This window comes from Galeopterus variegatus, unplaced genomic scaffold, assembly GCF_000696425.1.
Source record: "Galeopterus variegatus unplaced genomic scaffold, G_variegatus-3.0.2 Scaffold2648, whole genome shotgun sequence".
Classification (NCBI taxonomy): domain Eukaryota; kingdom Metazoa; phylum Chordata; class Mammalia; order Dermoptera; family Cynocephalidae; genus Galeopterus; species Galeopterus variegatus.
In genome coordinates this window covers 239,081-260,796 of record NW_007728759.1, presented here as the reverse complement: position 1 = coordinate 260,796, position 21,716 = coordinate 239,081, and the positions used below count along the sequence as shown (strand labels likewise).

The 21,716-nt window shown below is 32.6% G+C and overlaps 1 protein-coding gene across 1 annotated transcript in view; it reads right to left on the bottom strand.

Moving 5' to 3' along the window:
- Positions 1-1,910: 1,910 nt before the first annotated feature.
- LOC103598507 (potassium channel subfamily T member 2-like) overlaps positions 1,911-21,716 on the bottom strand; it is a gene marked incomplete at its 5' end in the record, with an annotated part of 230,756 nt that continues 210,950 nt past the window's right edge. Inside the window, 2 exon segments of the mRNA XM_008582500.1 lie at positions 1,911-3,392; positions 8,575-8,659. Of these exon segments, the coding sequence (XP_008580722.1) occupies positions 3,281-3,392; positions 8,575-8,659 (197 nt within the window).

The following is a 21,716-nucleotide window of genomic DNA, read 5'->3' as shown; positions in this document are numbered from 1 at the left end:
CGCTGCAGAAGCTGCACATGCTGCAAGAGCCAGTCCTTGGATGGAGAGAGCAGGCTTTCCTTGATACTTTTGTATCTGTGCCCATTGGTGTTTCTCGATATCCAGATCAGGATATCCAGGAGGCAAAAAGAATCCCAGGGAACTCGCCACCATGCTGGTCCTCAAGTCCTAGTTCCCAGTCAGTCTTCCTTCTCCATGCCACTGCTCAGACTTCTTATGTTTGTTTTCTACTCGTTTATAATATCTAGAATTTTTAGCTGTACTTATCAGGAGGAATAGGGAAAAACGTGTCTACTCCATTTGACTGGGACTAGAAGTCTACCTTTGCATTTAAAACTATTTTCCTTTTCTCTAACTAGTCATTTTCTGGCCCTTTAATTAGTGCATGAAAACATTACTCTTTGTTTTGAAAATATATTTTTCTTCTGGCACACACATGAGTTCCCCCTCTTTATTTTTCTTCTTTCTTCCTTTCTTCCCATTGCACATTTTCTCCTTTCTATTTCTACCCTCCCGCCCCTTCCTTCCTGCCTCCTCCTTTCCTGCTATAATCCAATATTCAGATCTATTATGTTAAGAAGTAATCCAACTGCAGTTTTATTTATCACTGTTTTTTCCAATGAGGTCACCTTCATGTTTATTTTGAATGTGAAGTATACACGTGACAAATGAATTTATAGTTTCAACACATGATTTGTCTAAACAACTAAAGTTCTGGCAGAAAAAAAAAAAAAAACACCAAGAGTTTTCATCATCAGAAATAATTTTATTACTTATTTTAAAGCAATTCAATGTAACTGGTAGCAAAATGGTACATAGACAATAAACAGAGCCAATTCCCAGAGGGCTTCAGGGACTATTGACTTTATGTTTTATTTTCATGAACAAGGGAAATTATTTTTAAAAGGCAACAGTTTGTTAAGTCTTTTAAAAGCACGGTTTTATTCTTTAAATAACAGAAAGACTAATAAACTATATATCTAGTAAACTAATAGCTATCATTATTATAGCAAGCTGATATGAATTGTGTCAAATATTAAATTTGGACTAACGTTCTTAATCAAAAATAATTATTTTTAAATTTATGAAACAAAATCTGAATTGTGTCAAATAGTAAATTTGGACTAATGTTCTTAATCAAAAGTAATTATTTTAAAACTTATGAAACAAAATTTTTAGTTTTATAGGAAATATAATCATATCCTAGCTGAAAATCCTAGTCTTGACAACTATCCTAATGCAAAAATACTAAACTTTAGATCTGGCGAGGAAGTAGAAGATTTGTAAAACTCACATTGATTCTGAAAAATAATTGTAATGGAGTAAGAAAATGTCAACTCAAAGAAACATCATACTTGACTACTGACGTGCAAATATAAAACAAGTTCATTATATTTATTATTTTTCTCCATTACATGTATTAGTTCAATTCTGCCTTCAGTTTTAACAATTTATATGTGAATATTTATGTTTTTCAAATATATTTCACATGTTTATGACATATACACATGCATATGCCTGCAATCTTTTAGTTTTAAGCTGTGCTCCCAATTTTAAGTAACCTATGATAAATTCTTCTTCTCTATGTGATCAAAAAAGACTAAAGACAGGCCTTTTCTGCTTTAGGGGAAATTCCTGGTGTTCCTGTTATTCTAAAATGTGGGTAATGTAAAATAATTAAAAAAATTTTCATATTCACTAAGCCAAATTATACGATTGCTATAATTTTTTAGTTCACATTTTATTTTTTTATTTCGGTAGATTTGGAGAACATTAGGCTTTCTTTATCTTTTCTAAAAACAAAATTCTATTTTCCTTTCAGTTGATCTGTTACATTATAAAAAGAAAGAATAAAATGCCTTTTTCTAGTCTCATGTTTTATTTTTTATTAAATTTAAACTCAACTTCAGATTAAGAGATAAAGAAAAATACAAAATTAGAAGAAAAATATCTTTGTAAATTTGCCAGTGTTTCTCTCATGGGAACACTTTAACACACTTCGACTACCTGGTAAACTATCTATGCATTATCTTGTGCTTTTTGATTTATTTCTGTAGGGAGAATAAGCAATACAGAGAAAAGCATTAGCATCACTAAGGGTCAATTTATATTTAAAATTATAACTCAAATTCTGCATAATTTACATTCAATTAAAGGATAAGAATTACTTATTTTTATTTTATGCCTTTTCCTCAAAATGTTAAAATTAGTTCTTATAGATGATTTTTCAAAATTTAATCAAATTTTTTAACATATATTTTTAAGTGTGGTTAATTCAGCACTAAAAACAGAGGGAAGATTGTAATGTTTTAAATTATCTTCATAGTACATAAAAAGCATAGTTTTTTAAAAATTTTAAAATACTTTAAATGAAATTTACTATATAGATATATGAACAATGTTAAAGCTCAAGAGTCTAATGAAAATCATTACTGCCTATTTCAAGAAATCCAATTAATGTTTTAATTCTCAGATTAAATTTAAATCAGCAAATGTGTATTAAGTACTTTCTCTATGTTAGGCATTCTTTTAGGTGAACAATAGTACACTCTGCTTTCTAGTACACTTTGGGCATAAAATGTGTGCTAGACATAAAGTTATCAAAAAGATCAGGTACTTAATATTTCTTTTTGTTTATGTTCTAGTTTCTTCAATGTCATAAAACATGCTATGAACATCTCAAATGCTATAATGAATATGATATCATATGAAAAGTCAGACAAAAAAAGGTTAAAGTGACTTAAAGATTTGCATTCTAAAGCAAACTATGATTCTTACACAAAAGTCAGCCACAAAAGTCGATTAATCTCTATGCGGAGAAGACTAGACATTTATGATGAGTTCATTTTATAAAACAGTAAATTTAAATAATATAATACAGCACATTTAACTTTTAAGAGGAGCAACAATCTTCTATGTCCATTGTGATGCACCAAATATACTTAGATTTTTAGTTGATTTCCATAAAACCTTAATAATTTTAAAATTTGACTTTATACAATTTGCATAATTGTCAAGCAATTAAATATCAGATTTAAATTTTTGTGTGTTAATTTGGGTTTTCAAAATCATTCCATTGGTGTCTTTCAAATATTAATAGAGGAAGTACCAATAAGTACTACATTAAGTTTCGAAATGATCTATACTTCTAAGAGAATAACTTTTCTTTTTAAATATGAGAGAATTGAACATATTCCAATCTAGTTTCTTTCATGGCAGCAACACTTTTGTTTCAAGCAAGATCCTTGTAGAGAAAAAAAAGTCTGTTGTTTTCTTTTTATCAAAGCTGAGTTTCCTCCCGAGAGTCTTGACCAGTGGCATTGCAGATGCTGTTTTTCCGACTGGGTTCACTGTTTGGAAGGTATGCCAGTGGATCTGGACGAATTAAGTATCTAACAAAAGAAAACAAAACAAATAACTTCGTAATAATAAATAAAGGCAACGTTAATGCACACTGACACTTTAACTTTCTACTTTGCTATTTGTTCAGTTTTCAGGTTATCTAAACTGTGACTCAATATATAACACAGGTGGAAGGATTTTCTGTTTAGTTGGCCTATAAGATTTTTCAGGAATTATATTACCATTTCCATACTTGAGAAGATTAGGATGATAAAAACTGCACCTTCATCTTATCAAAAGTTTATGATTTCTTTTAGTATTTTGTTGATGTATTATCTCTTACTTTGGCCATTTTTCTATCAAGGAGACCTACATCCTAGTGATGATTCTTCCATTACTTAACTTCTCTTAGTTTTATTTTTATCATTCATAAAATAAGAATTCCCACAGTCTTTTCAATTGAAATATTCTATGATTCTATAAAAATTAATGATTTGATAAATGTTATGGCAAATATTATGCACACATAATATTTTAATTACCAGGAAAATTATTCATCTAAAATTCAAGTTATGGTGTAGTAAGTGATTGCTGTAGATTGCTTGAATTGTGTCCCTCCAAGGTTCATGTATTGGAAGCTTAATTCCCACTGTAACTGCTGAGAGTGAGAAATCCTATTATGGCAATTGAAAGGTGGGGCCTTGAAGAGGTGATTAGATTGTAGGACCTGCAGCAGTGAATGGATTAATAATGGTGGTCATGGGTGTGGTTTTGAGGGCTTTAAAAGAAGAGCACATGAGAGATTAGTCTCTCTCTGCTACACCATTTTCTGCCATGTGAGACCCCTGGGTCACTGTCACCAGCACCAAGACCCTCACCAGATGTGCTCTCTGGACTTTGGACTTCTCAGCTTCTGAAACTATGAGCAACAAATTTTGTTTTCTCACAAAGTACCCAGTTCCAAGTATTTCGTTATATGCAACAGAAAAGAACTAACAAAGCAATTGTACTACAATAAAAAAATAATTCTTAATTCAGTCTACTGGGAAATAGGAAAATTTTCATCTGCCAAACTCAAACATTTCATTAAGGTTAGAATTTATTTTAACGGAGATGTTTTACTTCAGATTGTCAGCTGGTATATATCATCAACGCCCAGTTCTTGAGATCCTATAAGACACAGTGCTAGCACCTGGGAATATAAAAAAATCACAAACTCTTACTCCTATCCTGCAGATTAGAGTATGATTTATGAAACAGACAAAAAGAAGAAAAAGAAACCTGGAACATCACACAAAGAGAAAAGAACAACAGAAAGAACTAGGATATAATTTATTGAGTGAGTTGGCTTGAACTTGTCTCTCCAGGCTTGAAAGGAGGGGAGCCGGGGTCACCCCAAACTCAGACAAGGGGGAACTCAGAGGAGGCTGTTCCTGATGTGCTTAGAAAATGAGTTTGACTTTAGAAGACCGGTCACACCAGGAAGTTGTGGCAGGTAAAGTCAGAAAGAAAGGTAGGAAACAGCTAATTGAGGTCCTTAATTTTCAGGACTTATCCTGAAAATTAAAATTATTTCTTTTCTAAAAGCAGTGGAAAGTTACTGAGGATTTGGAGGGAGAGAGGTAAATATACACAATGCATCACTCTAAGAAAGTATTGTGCCAGGTGCGAATGAAAGTAGTATTTCATACTTCTATAATAATTTCAGAAAGAGGTGCAAAAATGAACAGAGAAACTAATCTAAAAGTGAGGACTCTAGTGACGAGTGTACTTCTCTTAAAAACTGAAGAGAAAATATTCACAAAATATACCCCTTAATGAAAATGAGAAGAGGCAATTGAAAGCACTGCACTCTGCTTTTTTTCTCAATCAAATAAAAGTTGAGATTAGTGTTCTTGGATATATTAACTGGATCTTGTTATCCATGAACACTGCTTTATAATTACTTTAAATATCATTAGCATTGCAGATCGATGAAGAAAACTAATAGCGCACATTTAGCGTTTTAACGTGATATCATCTAGTGACTTATTGTTCTCTGACTCAAATTAATGCTTCCCCTTCATTTAGAATAAGCGTTTGAAAGTGAATTTTTAGAAAAGCATATAAGGTACGAGTACAGTCCATATCCCCTAAATTCATTGCTGTACTGACAAAAGCTCCTTTTTCTATGGTTAACACTACTAAACCTATGAGTTCAATAAAGCAAATTTCTTAAACTGTGTTTTTATACACTACTTGCCACGGTAGACATTTTTTTCATGGTGCTTTATCATAGTTCCAGTTCTACTAAAACTTAATTATTTCAGTGCCACAACAGATCATTGTAATGATGTGAGCAAAGGTTTTTATTTTTTTTTTAATAGTAGTCAAGCTGCTGTTTTAGCTTAAAACCAATAAAAGGAGAGTGTCCAAAAGGTCTCTGAAAATACCTGTATACATAGTAACATGCATATGTTATTTATAAGTTAAAAAGTTTTGGAAATTATTTCAAACTATAAACATATATATTTGATGAAAGACATGTTCATAGACTCAGAAGATTAACAACGTGTTCTTTAACAGTTTGTCAAAAATATGGGAAATAATTCCATTAGGCTCAAGAAACTTACAATTTATTATGAAACACAAATACATTAAGCATAACTTGCAAACTCTATGTAATTAATACAATTATAATTAATTGAAAAAGAGGTATGAGAAAGTTGGGATTAAAAGGCATAAAATGGAGAATTAATAAAAATTCCCTGAATTTATGGGTTTAAAGGAAAGAAGACATGTATAGAAATGGATGCTAGAGAAAAAAGGGCAGTTTTGTTTTATTATAGTAATGTATTAAGTGAAGGCTCTTGGGTGGGTAGTTGAAAGCCAGGCACATCATTAATATGATGTTTTTCTCTTATTTAATGTCCTCTGTAAATTCAACAACGTCCTTGGATATTATTTTTGGCAGTGCCTTATGAACTCTAGTAGTTTAAATTGTTATTCATCTGATTTCTCAAAGCTCCTGTGTCCTAACCAGTGTCATCTGATGGTAAAATAGAACATTATTGTCCTTGCTAATTGTATCTTAGGTTCAGTTAGTCCTGCTGTTGTATTTCACTATCAAGTATTTGAAACTCATTCCTCTTTCTGCCATAAAACCAAACATTATTCAACAGTCCAGTATTCATTCTTCTACGTTTTCCTCTTTATGCATCTCTTGGGAAAAATCATTCTCTTTTTAGTTTTCTTCATCTAGAAGATGAAAACTAAATATTTTTTATACATAACTAGCTTACCTTCAAATCTCCAGTACTGCCATACATGTCCATGCTTTCTAGACATTTCCACTTGGCACTTTAGAGAATATATCTGGACTTAGCCAATTAGAGAATATATCTGGACTTAGCCAATTAGAGAATATATCTGGACTTAGCCAACCATCTCACTTTTTCCCAGCCAACAACCCCTCTTTTCAGTTTGAAAATTTTTCTCTCCATTCTGACTTGTTCTGATGAAACAACATGTTTTTTTGTAATCACACAGATTTGAAACCTTAAAGCTATGTTAGACTCCAATTTCCAAGTCAATGACCAAGCCTCACTGTTTGCCTTCATAAATATATTTACATATGAACCTGCCTTTACAAACCACTATCTTGATGCTATGACAAATTCTTATCTCTCTCACACCTGCTTTTTAACTGGTTACCTGACTTTCAGACCCATCCCAATCTTAATTCATCCTGCCAATCAGTCCTATTGCTTCCTGTAGAACTCCTTTAAAAAGAATAATACTGTTTCCACCCCAGCCAAAATTGCTCACAAAACTGGCAACATATAAAAGTAGTCTTCTGATTCTTTGCAGTTTACTAGCTTCACTTCTAAGCCACTTGCATGGATCCATTTATTCAGTGCATCACAAAATAGTCTTACTTCTGCTAGTCTCTGACCTTATTTGTTTTCCTGATTACAGATAAAAACACGTCTTGTGGACTTAACACCTACCAATACTTTTGTATCTTTGGCATTTGTTTCACATCACTAATACAATCTGGAGTTAGCTACCTTGGGTAAGCATCTCTTGATCAAGTTCAGGACAAGATCAAGTAGCTCAAGAATAGATTCTCCTTAGGAATTTCTTTCTACTTCCCCGAAGTGCCTTTTCTAAAATCTTGCTACTTTCTTGCTTAATATATATTAAAGTGCTGCCATCACCTATAAGGTTGAGTTTAAACTCTATTTCATCATATAAAGCCCATTCCAGAGTCAGGTCTAACTTACGTTTCTGATATTATGTTTAACTACTTAACAAGAGAAATGCTAAAAATACAAAGCTTCTATACTGGACAAACTGCCAACTGAAACATTTTATGCAATTCCACAGCATGCATTTTCTCAAGCCATTTTCCCCATTCTGGAATGTCCATTGCTCTCCACCAATACAAATCCTGTCTACCCTTTAGAGTCTAGTTGTATAATTATAGCATCCTTCGTAATCACTCCAACTCTCAATAATGTCTTCCTCCTTGAGTTTAGAAAAGCATCATCTATCTCACTCAATTGAGGCTGTTTATTAGTGACAAAGTCATGTTATATATTGCTACTAAACTTTCCCATGCTCAAATTATAGTTCTGTTAATTAGAATTTAAGTACTTTGAAGTCAGGGAAAATGTCTTAGTCATCTCTATACCACATTTAAAGCAGTGCAATTACAATTACACATTCACAGTACAAGCGTACCTGAAAAAGTTCATGACAAGATTCATATGATGTTTCAAATCTATTTTTTCATGAACTTTGTGAAGCACCCTCATACATATTTTTCAATGACTTAAATTACTCCCAGAGATCTTTTCCTAATAAGTGTTTTGGCCTATTTTATTCTTTTAGGAAATTTAAGTTATTTAGAAGTAGATAGTGTGGGATATTTCAAGATTTACTTTGAGTTGTTCTCTTATTATTTATGTTTTTTCTTATTTCTGCAAATATATATTAGCTGTCAGAATACAGAATTCATGTTGATATTTCCTTATTTTTATACCCTTTCTTTTAAACAATCCTACAATTTTTATAGTACTGCACACAGCAACACATTAAATGCATTTGTTTACTGAAAAAACATTAGTCTTTGCGCTCCTAAACATTTATATCACAAAAAAGGGCTAGAATGTCAGAAATAAAAATATAAAAAGAAATTGGTAGTTTTCTAAAAATACATGACTTATGTGAGGTATGAGATCAACTTACACAACATCATTCAGCTCTAGTCTGGTATCTGGAGATGGGTTAATCAGGATGTAGGAGAGGGTACTTTGATGATCATTCATTTCATCCAGAAGATAAATAAATGCCAAGTTTGTTATGCTACTTACAGAAAATTACAGGAATTATTGTAGAGCAGCTTATGTTCAAACTATATAGCTGTCAACAAGAACTTGCCAAAGTTTTGCTCACAGCCTGATTGGGAACATAAGTCTAGCTATTTTCAAATTACAGTCATTGGAAACATCCGACATGTACCCATTTTTTGTTCCAATAGATGATAAAAATAAAGTATCTAATTCTGTTTAGAACAACCAGTCAGTCTACTCTTCAAGCTATTATGCTGAAAAATGTATTTCTATTAAAGAAAAAGCTGGACAAGATGTTGACTTGAGTTTTTATGCCTTATCAATTACAAAAAATAATTAGGGTTATGGACAGCAATCCCAGAGAGGGATATTCATATTGTGAATTCTTTGAAAAATCATCTAATTACATTGTGTTTAGTAAACATGATAGAAATGTGTCTAAGAAGCTTGAAGATCTTTATTTCATGATACATCTGATATAAATCACCCTACTGCTTTTGCAGAATGCAAAGAAACCTTTGGAAGAGAATTTAACCATAAGTTCTAAAGGAAGGATGCCTCTGAATCATTTTTTTTCTACTATATATATATATATATATATATATTTATATAAAAGGCTATGCCTTTTAATTTGACTAATTCTTTCTGAAGACATCTTCAGGCTATAAGGATAGAAAGCTGATTTGGTAATATATAGGACAGTTAAAAAAAAGCAAACAGGTATAGGTTCTCAGTTTTCTAGATTTCAAGGTTATCATAAGATGTAAATGTAAAGCAATGTGGACACATACTACAATAAACGTAATTTCTCCCAAGGATAAAGTTTTTAGCCTGTGATGACACTCTTAAAAATCCTGCTCTACAGCCACAGTATTCCTTTTAGTCTCATCAGTTGCAGAGAAATGTGACTCCTAAAAGAAATACTAAGCTTTGCACTTTGATCCAAAATCTAAGACTAAACTTCATACCAGTAGAGATATATCAATATTCAAATTACTGCATTAAATTAAAATAAAGACTTTTTAAGGCCAACATAGATGACCCTGATAAACAATTTGCTGACTAGAATATATATTATTTTCATAAAATATAAGTTAATATTAAAAAATAATTTCAGTTATGGTATTTCAAGTTGATATTCAGATATACCCTATTTTTAAATTAAAAAATTTATAGACTTTGGAAATTTATCTTATAAGGCAGATAAACTGCAGGATAATTGAAACCACTGTGAATCTGCCAGTAAGACTATTATAATCATAGCCCCATCAAATTAATATTCAAACTACAGTTCAGTTGCACCCTCCAATTTAGGGTTAGGGTTAGGGTTGTCTGGCAAATTAGAGAATGCCCAGTGAAATATGAATTTGAAATAAACAACTACAATTTTTAAGCATAAATATGTTCCAACTATTGCGTGTGACATACTTATACTAAAAAAAATTATTTGTTGTTTATCTGAAATTCAAATTCCACTGGGAGACCTGTATTTTCATTTGCTAAATCTTGCAATCATTACTAAGAGTAGACGGCTAACTCAACCTGCTGGAGCTTAGAATTCCAATGAGTATATGATGATGCTTACTCCAAATAAGAAATGATTCCAGTTGAAAGCATAGTGCACTGCCAAGAGCTTATCAAGATTATTTCTCTATATAAAAGGCAATTTTGATTCATGTGTGCTTTTCGAGAAATTTTTCCCTTGTGTGAATTTCCACAGCTGCTATGCAAAGGAACAGAGATGGACAGCGCATTGTGAAGACTAAATCATCATATTGTGAAATACAACAGGTCTCCTAGAAAATCTCCTTTCCATTTGGCTTTGTACAACTCAGTTTCTTATGTAAACAGAGGCATCATAGAACTGTCACACAAGGAAAGCAGTTCCACCAGACAACTTCTCAGTGAACACAGATACCCAACTTCCCTTCCTGATTACTAACAAGTGTTGAACTCATTTTCAGTTCTGGAATTAAGCCAAAATTTATTGGTGACTTGGTTTGCCTGTTAAAAACGTAAAAATTGTCTAGATAGCAGAAATTTCCAACAGTAGATATAAGATTATAAGATACTGAAGATTTTAATTTTGCTATGAACAACAGGAATTGGAGCAAATGTTTTGCTAATGTGCTCAATTCACAAATTTTATATGGTTTATATCAAGACATGGAGAACATCAGAATCAGAAGTGACCACTGCTGGTTTCTTCCCTCACCCCTCACTGGCTTTTCCTCAGGACAGGAATGAGTTATCTTCCTGATTTAGGTTGGAAGGAGTTGCTGAGTCCAGAGCTATTTCCTTCCTCTCTCACGTCTGCCTCACTACAGAGTCAATTCTGGCCTGCTTGTTCCCTGCCGTGTTTCTCTGTTGGGGAGGCTGTCAGTTGTCTCTCTCTCTTTGTGGCTTTGTGTTTAAGAATTAAGGAGTGAGATTTTTACAAAGCTTATTGGGGGCACACATCAAAACACATTCAACAATAGTTTTTATCAGCCAAAAGTCTGATATATTCGTTCCCATCAGTCATCCCCTATGGCTATTTTTTAGTTATTTCTTAATTCTGAAGGGGAAAATATGGTAGCCTTGCTGTATCTTTAAGATATTATCATAAAAATTATTATTGACCATGAGAAGACAAATTGATTAGAATAAGGTTCTGTACCAAAAATACAACACCATATTTACTGCATAAAATGAATTTGCTTTGGTAAATTTGGCTTCATTCTATTTCCTACCCAAAGAAAATATCTACTAAGGGAATCTGCTGTGAATACATTCACTGTGTTTCTGATAGCTAAACTCTGACCTTGGCAAAATAAAAACTGCTATTTAGTTTAAATTATTTTCATTGAAATAATTGTTCCATCATTGACATGATCCCTTTAATGAAACCATTTTCTTCTTGTAAAAAATTGGGATAAAAACCCCATCCTAGAATACTGCACACTTTAAAAGAAATTCTATAGGGTAAAGTTCAAGGATTGCAAGCAGCATTCACAAAGAAACTCATCTTGCTATAATTAGCACATACAATTATTCAGTTGAAATTTTAAAAAATAGCAAATATTAGGCTTAAAGTGGTTTATGTAAATAGAGCATATTTAGAAGGAAATGAAATCATACTCTTATAGTTGTTACAAAATAATTAATTAATGAGTCCTATTCCACATAAGCATATTTCCTTTTTTTTGTTTAAGTATTTTAAAAGGCCTTGTGAAAGAGGAGGATATAATTTGCTAAGAAAGATATTTAAGTATTACATATATTTGTGTAGGTTAGCATTAAATAATTCTTCCTTTATGAATGAATTATGTTCCCCCCCCCCCAAATTTTAATCACCAATTAAATCTCCCTAATCATCAATGTGACTGTATTTGGAAATAGAGCCTTAAGGGGTAAAGTTAAATGAGGTTATTAGATTTGGTCTAAATAAGGTTATTAGACTGGTGTCCTTATAAGAAGAAGAGACACAAGGAGTGCAGACACACAGAGAACAGGTCATGTCAGGACCCAGTAAGAAGGCTAGCATGTGCAAGCCAAGTTGGGAGGCCTCAGGAAGAAACCAGCCCTTTGGGCACCATGATCTTCCAGCCTCCAGAACTGTGAGAAAATAAAATTTTTATTGTTTAAACCATCCAGTCTTTGAAGCTCTCTAGTGGTATTTTGTTGTGGCAGTCCTAGTAGACTAATATAACTTCTGAAAGCGCATATCCACTACGTGCTGTATAATCAGAGAAACATTTCATATACTACGAGCATCACTGAGAGGCCAATTAAGAACAAAGGCTCTGAAACCAAATTGAAATTCTGTCACCGTCAATTAATTACTCACTCTGCGATCTTAGGCAAATTATTTTCTCTTAATTTCTATGTGCTCAGTTTCCTCACCTGTAAAATGGGGACAGTAATAGTGCTACCTTACAGAGTGTTGTTAGAATTAAATTATAAAGAAGTAATCCAATTTAAAATTAATATATTGACATTAATATATAGTTCTTAAACTTAGTTCCTAATTCATATCGAGTGCTATGTAAAGGGAATCTGTTATTATTATAGCAGGCAAAATCAAGCTATAAATTATAAAAAATAATTGTATGTATATTGTGATAAAAGGTGCTGATATATAAAGATAGGGGAGCAGTGTGCCAAACAAACAGAACAGCAAATGGGAAATCCTAAAATGGTTTGGTTTAATCTTCAGAAAGCAGCCGCCAGGGAACGGACTGAAGTGAGCACGGAGGAGATTAATCGAAGATGATGTTGAAAAAGCCGAGGCCAGATCCTCGAGGGCTTTACAGACCTTGGTGAGAAGTCCGAATTTTATTCTAAGTGCAATAAAAGAACATTGAAAACTTATAAGGGGCTGGGGCAGGGGGGTTGGTGGCATGATCTGATTTCCTATTAAATATATCACTTTGCTACGTGGGAAATGAACTTGGTGCGGGTGGGGGAGGGCAAGCTCAGACTCGGGAATACTGAGTGGTCACTGTGGGACAGAAACCCAGGTGAGAGACGGTGGCAGCCTGGGAGCAGTGAAAATGGAGGAGATTAGAAAAGAGGGAGGGAAAAAGAGAGAGAGGAGGGGGAGACAGAGAGAGAGGGGCGGGGAGACAGAGGGGGAGAGAGAGAGAAACGGAGAAAGGGAGGGAGGAATGGAAGGAGACGATTTGAGGATGGGAAATAGCACAGCTGGTGTGAACGCTAACGAGAAAAAGCAAGAAGAAATAGGTTCTCTATGAGAGAGAGGGTATATTTTTCTTCAGTTACTACAAAGAAATACCTTGTTGGGAAAATAATCTCAGTTGTACCCTACTTGCTCCTTCTATGTAGTCTAAAAATACAAACAACTAGCACTAGCATAACCTTACTGAAGATTTCCCTTCCCCTCACTGACCTTGCACCCACGTTCCGTGTCACCCATCTGTCAGACTGGCTGGTTTTATAAGGCTGATCCTGCTTGCCTCGTATTCCAGTTGAACGCTGAACTGTGTTTATCAGTACAACCATTTTACCCATTTTTATTGAACTGACCCGTATATTTTAGGGGAAAAAAGGTGATCAGAGATAAGAATAGAAAAATAATTTTATTTAACCAACCTCTATTTAAAATGATTTTTATCACCTTTCAAAAATTTAGAGCTATTTTATAACAGGCAAGATAAATTCCAAGAAAAAAAAGTGAGCTATCTTAATTTTCCTTCATGCATATAGTCAGAAGTGAAGATTGCATGAAATAATTATCAAAATCAGTAGAATGATTTTAGCAACATTTCAGACGAGATCGGGCGCGTTCAGGGTGGTATGGCCGTAGACAGCAACATTTCAAAAATACCTAAATTTCAACTCTGCAACGAGCCACTCTATCACTTACTAGCTTCATACACAACTCTAGTTACTAGAGACTAAATTTTCCTTTCAAAATGGAGCATTCAATATTTCTTAACTTTTTAAAATCTATGTTACTACCTTCTGTAAATATTAAAAGACCAAAACAGCCTTGCTATTATTTAAATGTGGCAGGGAATTCAGAAACATGAACAACTCTAAAAAACATTTCTTCAATGGTGCAAAGTCCTGTTTTGTTTTGTAAGGTGTTTTCTCCACTGCCCCACAACTCCCAGGCCACCACCAAGTACAGACCTTCAGGGCTATTGGGTGGCCCTGGTGAATTGAAATTTTCAATAAATCCTAGTATCTTTCAAAATATTATGATGAAAAATATTTTATATTAAATGATGTGGGCCAAAATTATCTGGATTGTCTGCAAAGTAAGGAACATAGGGTATATTTAGGTTTAAATAGAATTAGTTGCATTTCAAATAATGGGTTTGATATGTTTTTAGGCAAAGTACTTCTAAATTTAAAGCCATGAATCTAATTGATAATCTAAAAATAGTGAGTAAATACATTACAGAAAGTCTGAAAGATTTTGGAAACACAAATACCAAACTTATTATATTTTTTTCATTTTAATGATTGGATCCACTGCTTTAAATTTAAAGGTACTTCTCCTGAAATGGTATCTGAAGGTTGAAGAAAAATGTATTGAACATAGTATTTAAACAATTTAAAAATAAGCATACATATGCCATGTTTTCCATTTTGCAGCTATCCTGTGGTACTTTCACTTGACTTACAGAGGCATTTTGGCAATTGATAAATCATAATTTATCACATGATATTTATTATTTTGTTCTTCAATTCAGTTATTTTGTAAAGATAACAGAGCAGGACTACAACCAAAGGCAATTCTAATACTGAGAATATAGCAATGGGAAGAAAGTCCTTGCCTTCACAGGCCTTTTCAGCAATTTTCTTGGAGGGCAATATACTGTGTAATACAGGTCTTTAAAACAGGTGTCAGGAGTCTTTAGTTACAGGTTTATTTCTAAGTTAACTGAACTTCCTATATGATTTTGAACACATCATTTAAGATATTTTAGGATAATTATCATTATTGTTTATCTCATAGGCTTGTTCGTAAAAACACCATAAGAAATGAACTAATCCCAAGTGCACATTCAATGAGTTCTAACAAATGCATCCAGTTAGGCAACCACTACTGTAATTTTTATATAGAACATTTCCTTAATACCGAAAAGTTCTCTCATGCTTCTTTGCAGTCAATTCCCTCCCCTAACTCTTAACCCCTAACAATCACTGACTTCAAGGAGCAATCTCTTTTCTAGGAATCGTATAGTGTGTTTGTGTGTTTTTTTACATCTTAACATCATAATGTTTTGTGATGTATCCATTTATTGCGTGGATCTACTTTGATATTAATTTATTAATGCATGAAATATATTTTTTATGCTTTTAATTTTAACCTTTTAAAAATTTTAAGTGGGTTTCTTTTAGACAACATATAGTTGGGTTTTGCTTCTTTTAATCTTATCTGATGACCTCTGCCTTTTAATATTTTGTCTGTTTATATTTAATGTAATTATCAACATAAATGGGTTTCAATTTACTACTTTGCTAGTTGTGTTCCACTTGTCCCAAGTAATATTCTTCTTCCTTTCTTCATTCTCTGCTTTTTGGATTAATTGAGGGTTTTAAAAATTTTTTTCTCCTTTTAATTCTTCTATTTTATTTGCACTATTGCACTATTAGTTATCTCTTTGCTTTAGTTGTTTTATAGTTCCTCTGGGTCATAGATTGGCAAACTTTTGTTCTATGAAGGACCAGATAGTAAAAATTTCAGGCTTTGCAGGCCATATGGTCTTTGTTGCACTTACTAAACTCTTACACTGTAGATTCAAGGCAGCTGTGGGCAATACATAAACAAGCACAGATGACAGCTTCAGTGACAGAAGCTAGTGTGCTCTAGTTTGCTGTCCCCTTCTCTATAGTTTACCATATACCACTTCAACTTATCGTGTGCTACTCTTAACTAATATTGTACGACTTCACAGGTAGTGAAACAACCTCACTTCATTATATATCCATTCCCCCTCCCTATTATTTGCAGAATTATTTTCATATATTCTTGCTTCTGTATGTGATATGAACCTCACAATGTATGTTATGTTTGCTTTAAACAGTAAATTATCTTTTAACAAAACAGAAACATATATTTTGTATTTACCCATATATTTACCATTTCTTTTGTCTAGATCCAGATTTCCACCTGGCATTATTTTCCTCTGTCTTGGTAACTTTTATCATTTTTCATAGTAGACATTTGCTATTGATGAATTCTCTCAGCATTTGTTTATCTAAAACTGGTTTTATTTTAGAAAGATATTTATTTTGTGTATTGAGTTCTAGGTAGAGTTTATTTTCTAAATATACACTAAAGTACTCTAAAGATGTCTTTCTAATGGTTTTTGATTTGCAAAGTTTCGAACAAGAAGTTTGTTGTCATCTTATATTTGTTCCTCATTGATAAAGTATCTTTTTACTCTGACTCTTTTTGAGGTGTCTTATCATTGCTTTTCAGCAATTTTGTATACTGTGTCTTGACATTTTATTTCTTAATGTTTATAATGCTTGGGTTTCATTGAGATTTTTGGATTTTGGGTAGAGTTCTCATCAAACTTAGAAAAAATTTGGCCATTATTTCTTGAAATATCCATTTTCTCTCCTTCTGAAACTCCAATTACATGTGTTAGATTATTTGATATTGTTCCACCAGTAACTAACATTTTTTTTTCCTCCAGATTTCCTCCCACGGGGTGCATTTTGGATGGTCTATCGCTGTGGCTTATACGTATTGATATTTCATCCTGTGAGAGCTATTCTGATGCTAATCCCATCGAGTATTTTACTTTGAATACCGCATTATTCACCTTTAGGAGGTTTAATTTGGCCTCCTTTATACCTTCAGTTTACCTCCTTCTCATGCTCATGTTTCTTCTACCATCCTAAACATATAGAGTGTATTATAGCAACTACTTGAATATACATTTTCTGAATCTGTTTCTATTGATTGATTTTTCTACTGGTTATGGGTCATTTGTTCTTATTTTAGGTCTCCCTTCTTGACCTGGAAAGGGCTTAACTCATTTATTTCTCTTCTCTCAGGAAACGAAGTTATATGCTTTCTTTTGTCCAATGTCCGCACACTATTGTTTCATATTTTTCTAGCTATTTAAGTTTAGAGTATAAATGGCTGTCAGAATCAGAAGTTCCTCCTTCTTGTTTTACCGCATGTAGAAAGCTGATTCTTTGCTGTCTTGTTGAGTGTACTCAACCCATAACAAAATGTTAAAAGTAAAAAGTACACTCAACCAGTTAACTTCCTTTGTCAATGGCAAAAAATGTTTTATTTTCTTCAAATTGGCCACATTTTTCTTACACATATGCCAATGCATGATATTTGAATTTCTAGTCATATAAATAAAATATGTGTATATATTTATAAATATATGTATAAATTCAATTAAGTTAACTGTGGTGGTAAATTATTTAAAAATATTGGCATTGAACAATTAATGTTCTAGGAAGAATATGATAAAACTAGATGAAATAAAACTTTATGGTTTAATTTAAGGAGACATGGAAAATGTCTTGCCTAAATATTTTCATTTACTACAAATCACCAACTCATCAATTACCCTTGTTGAAAGATTTATTGCTTTATCTATTAAGAAAAACCATTTAGTTTGTTTTGTTCTGTTAATGTTCTATGGATAGAATGAGATTAACATAAACCCATAACAAACAAAAAAACTCTGTATCCTTATGTTTCTGAGTACACCGTGTGAGAATCTAGTTCTAGACATACAGAGTAACACAAAATCATCATCCATTTTCTGGGAATCAATACTTGGAACATACTGATCATACACACACACACACACACACACACACACACACATATTAATACTATGTATTCAATTATATAGGAAAAAGTTAAATGATATACCTCACTGAGCAATAAAAATCCAGTGCTTATTTCTATTGAAATAATAAATTGTTAATGAAGTCATTAGAGTGATCTCAAGTAATTATTCTTTCTAAGCCCTAAATATTGCAACTATTCTAGAAGAAAATGACTTTTCTGTCTTTGGTAATATGTTTTAGGATAAATCTGTGAAAAATTTTGTGCTAGAGAAAAGTTCCTGACACATTCATTAGAATTTGGAGGAATATTCTGTTTAAAAAACCTATGAAAGTAATCAGTGAATTATATGAGTCTGAAAACAGAAGGTAATGGCGTTACTGTTACTACCACCAGCACCAGCGCTGCTGCTACTGCTGCTACTACCATGTCTATCTATCATAGCTTGGGTAGGAATAACAATCCTTTCCTGTAAACTTTGCTCATTTCTTTTCCATAAGAAAGGCAATGACTGAGAACTAAGTCATCTTTTTAGCTATTAAAAAAGTTCTTGGTTAATCTAGCCACAATTTCAGGCAAATTATAAGTTTACATTAAATAATACGGCTTTCTGGTGGATATAATAAAAGACAGGTCTTGACACTATTAATTAGCTCTTTGTTATTTCAAATTATTTCTTTTTATTTTCCCTTTGGCTTTCCATCTTTTACTAACAGTATGAACCATAATAATTCATGTCAAAGTCAGCTAGCCCCTATAGCAGGAGTCACACCAGGAAGACTTAACTTGCCAGCTCACACTATTAAAAATGCCTGCCGTTCTATGAGCTAATCATTAAGAATCTGTTAATAGTTAGAAAGAGTAATTTTAACGAGTGTGAGAGCCATTCCAAAAAGATTGTTGAAGAATAATGCTAGTTATTAACAGACAGAAAATAGCTATTAGTCGCATTGCAGTGTAGTTGATAGGTTAAGATATCACTTCCCATGCATTCTATTATTTGACAGTTATAACTATCACATCACGCCCCTGGGAAATACTTTCTTATCCTCACTTGATGGTTGTAGAATGTGAAGTTCAGAGAGATAATGACTAGCCCCAAAACACACAGCTAGTTCATCTTTAAGTAGAATATGTTTTAAAAATTATATTAATTTACAAAAAAAATCAATAAAAAGCAATCAGAATTTGTAGTAACTTTATATATTTTCTCAAGGAACACAGGTCCTCAAATTCTATCTCTGCCATCCTTAGAGGTCCCCGGTCCGGTACGGGGGCAACACTGAGGGTTGTGATCCGTTGCCGGACATGGAAAAAGACAAAAAGACAAAAAAAAAAAAATTATTGCCAATTGATTGAAAGAAGATATTAGCAATTTAGTGAATTTTTAAATTTTAAGTATTTTCCAATGTTTCATTATAATTTACCTGCTATTTGAGATATTGCCAGTTTTTTCCTTTAGAAATATAAAGTGTCTAATGAGTCATTTCTAAAGCAGCATTATTCTGCAAGTTTGAGAATTTCACATGTGATTCTCATACAAATACTTTGTTAAAAACTTAAATTCAGAAGAAATACCGAGAACACAAATTCAGAAGGAAGACAGAGAAAGAGGATCCAAGAAAAAATATACCTGTTGATGGATCAAGAAAAATAAGGATAATTTATATTTGACAATGTTCTCTCAAAATGGGACAGGAGAAAAAGAAATGTGTCAAAAGTAAATGTGAGGTGGTAATATGAAGACATGGAGTGTAGTTAGTTTGATAAAAGAAAGATAACAAGAGAAAAGGTGAACACTATGAAGTGTGTGTACACACGTGCATGTGAGCATGCACAAATGTATGTGCGTGTGTGTGTGCATGTGTGTTTGTGTTAGGACAAGGGAAGAACGTCTGTTTACTTACAGGAGAAACTGAAGAAGAAAAATAAAGATGAAGGATTATGAAAGAGTGAGATTAGCTAATACAATTTGATTTTGAAGAAGCCTGGAACAAACAGGATCAACAACAGTATAGGCCAATAATTCTTTCTTTTTATCTGGAGCAGCTAACTATAAAATTAATTTGGAAGAAGAAACATTCAAAAATAGCTAAGAAAATACTGAAAAAGTAGAGAGTAGAGGACCATAGCCCCACCCAATATTAAAATATACTGCAAAGTCTTATAATAAAAACAGTAGGTACTTTTGCCTGTAGATAGATCAAGAAAAATAAGGACAGACAGATCATTGTAACACAACAAAATCTAGAAATAGACCCAATCACGTGTACAAACTTGGGATCTGGAAAAAGCAGGAAGTAAAATCATTGGAGGAGAGTATGTATTTTAATAACTGGTGGTGCATAGCTAAATATGGAAAAGTATATTGGAAAAGATTAAAATTTGTCCTCTTGCTCACCCTATACAACAGAATAAATTCCAAATACATCAGATATTTAAATGAAAAATGTGAAACCAAATAAATAATAAAAGAAAACATGGCAGAATTCCTCTGTAAGTTGCGAAGGAGAAAAGCTTCTCTGTTACTCAAAATCAATAAACAATAATGAAAATGAGAAAAATTATACTAATAATATTGAATAGCAGAAGTAAAGGAAAATATATAAGCAGTTTCTAGAACTACTGGAGTAAGTCTATAAAAATTGGCTACAGAAATAAATAGTTCAGTGTAAAGAGCTCTTAATCATGTGAAATTATCAACCTCACCATAATAGCAAGATACACTGAAATACTATTTTCTAAAAAACCTATCAGATTGGTCAAATACCCCAAAGTCTGACAATATATTCTGTTGACAAGCTTTTGAGAAAACTCTCATAATTTGCTGGTATAAATGAAAAATGGTACACACCTAAGGAGGAAAATTTAGCCAATAGCAAAATTACATGTACATTTAATTCTTAATCCGGTAATCTCTCTTTTAGAAATCCCTCCGAAAGATACACTGGGAAGAATCTGAAACATGTATACATAAGCCTACCTATTGCAGGACTATTTGTAATGACAAAAGACATAAAGGACTAGTTAAATAGATTGGTACATTCGTACAATGGAGTATTAGACAGCTATACGAGAAACAAGGCCTATTTCTATGTTCAAATAAGCCAGTGATTTTCAGGATATACTGTTAAGTGAAAAGGACTAGTTAAATAGATTGGTACATTCGTACAATGGAGTATTAGACAGCTATACGAGAAAAAAGGCCTATTTCTATGTTCAAATAAGCCAGTGATTTTCAGGATGTACTGTTAAGTGACAGAAGCAATGTAAGAAAAGTGAACATATCATGCCACCATTTATATTTTAAAATTTATATTTAAAAAATGAAAACATAAATCATAAATTTCATCAAAAACATGTCACCCATGAGGAAAGAACAAGATTGTGTGGTGGTGACAGGGTTAGATGTTAAATTTCTTTGAATATTCTTTGTATTCAACTTTGACTATGGAGCTATGTAAATTGCTTACATAACTAACAAAATTAAATTTTAGAAATAGCAATCCCTGAGCTTCAAAAACAAAACTAAATGTTACTTTATATCCATTTGGTGGTATAACCACACTAAGAGTTACTATTCCAAGCTTCAAACAGAATAATTTTACTATACATCCCCCATTGGGCAATACCTTAAAGAGTGTATAAACAAAATAAAAATACACATTTTTTAGTAATTATAATATTGATATTGTTAGGAGAAATTAAAATTAATCTCTCAACAGCTTATTTTGCTTTTATTTTATTTTATTTTA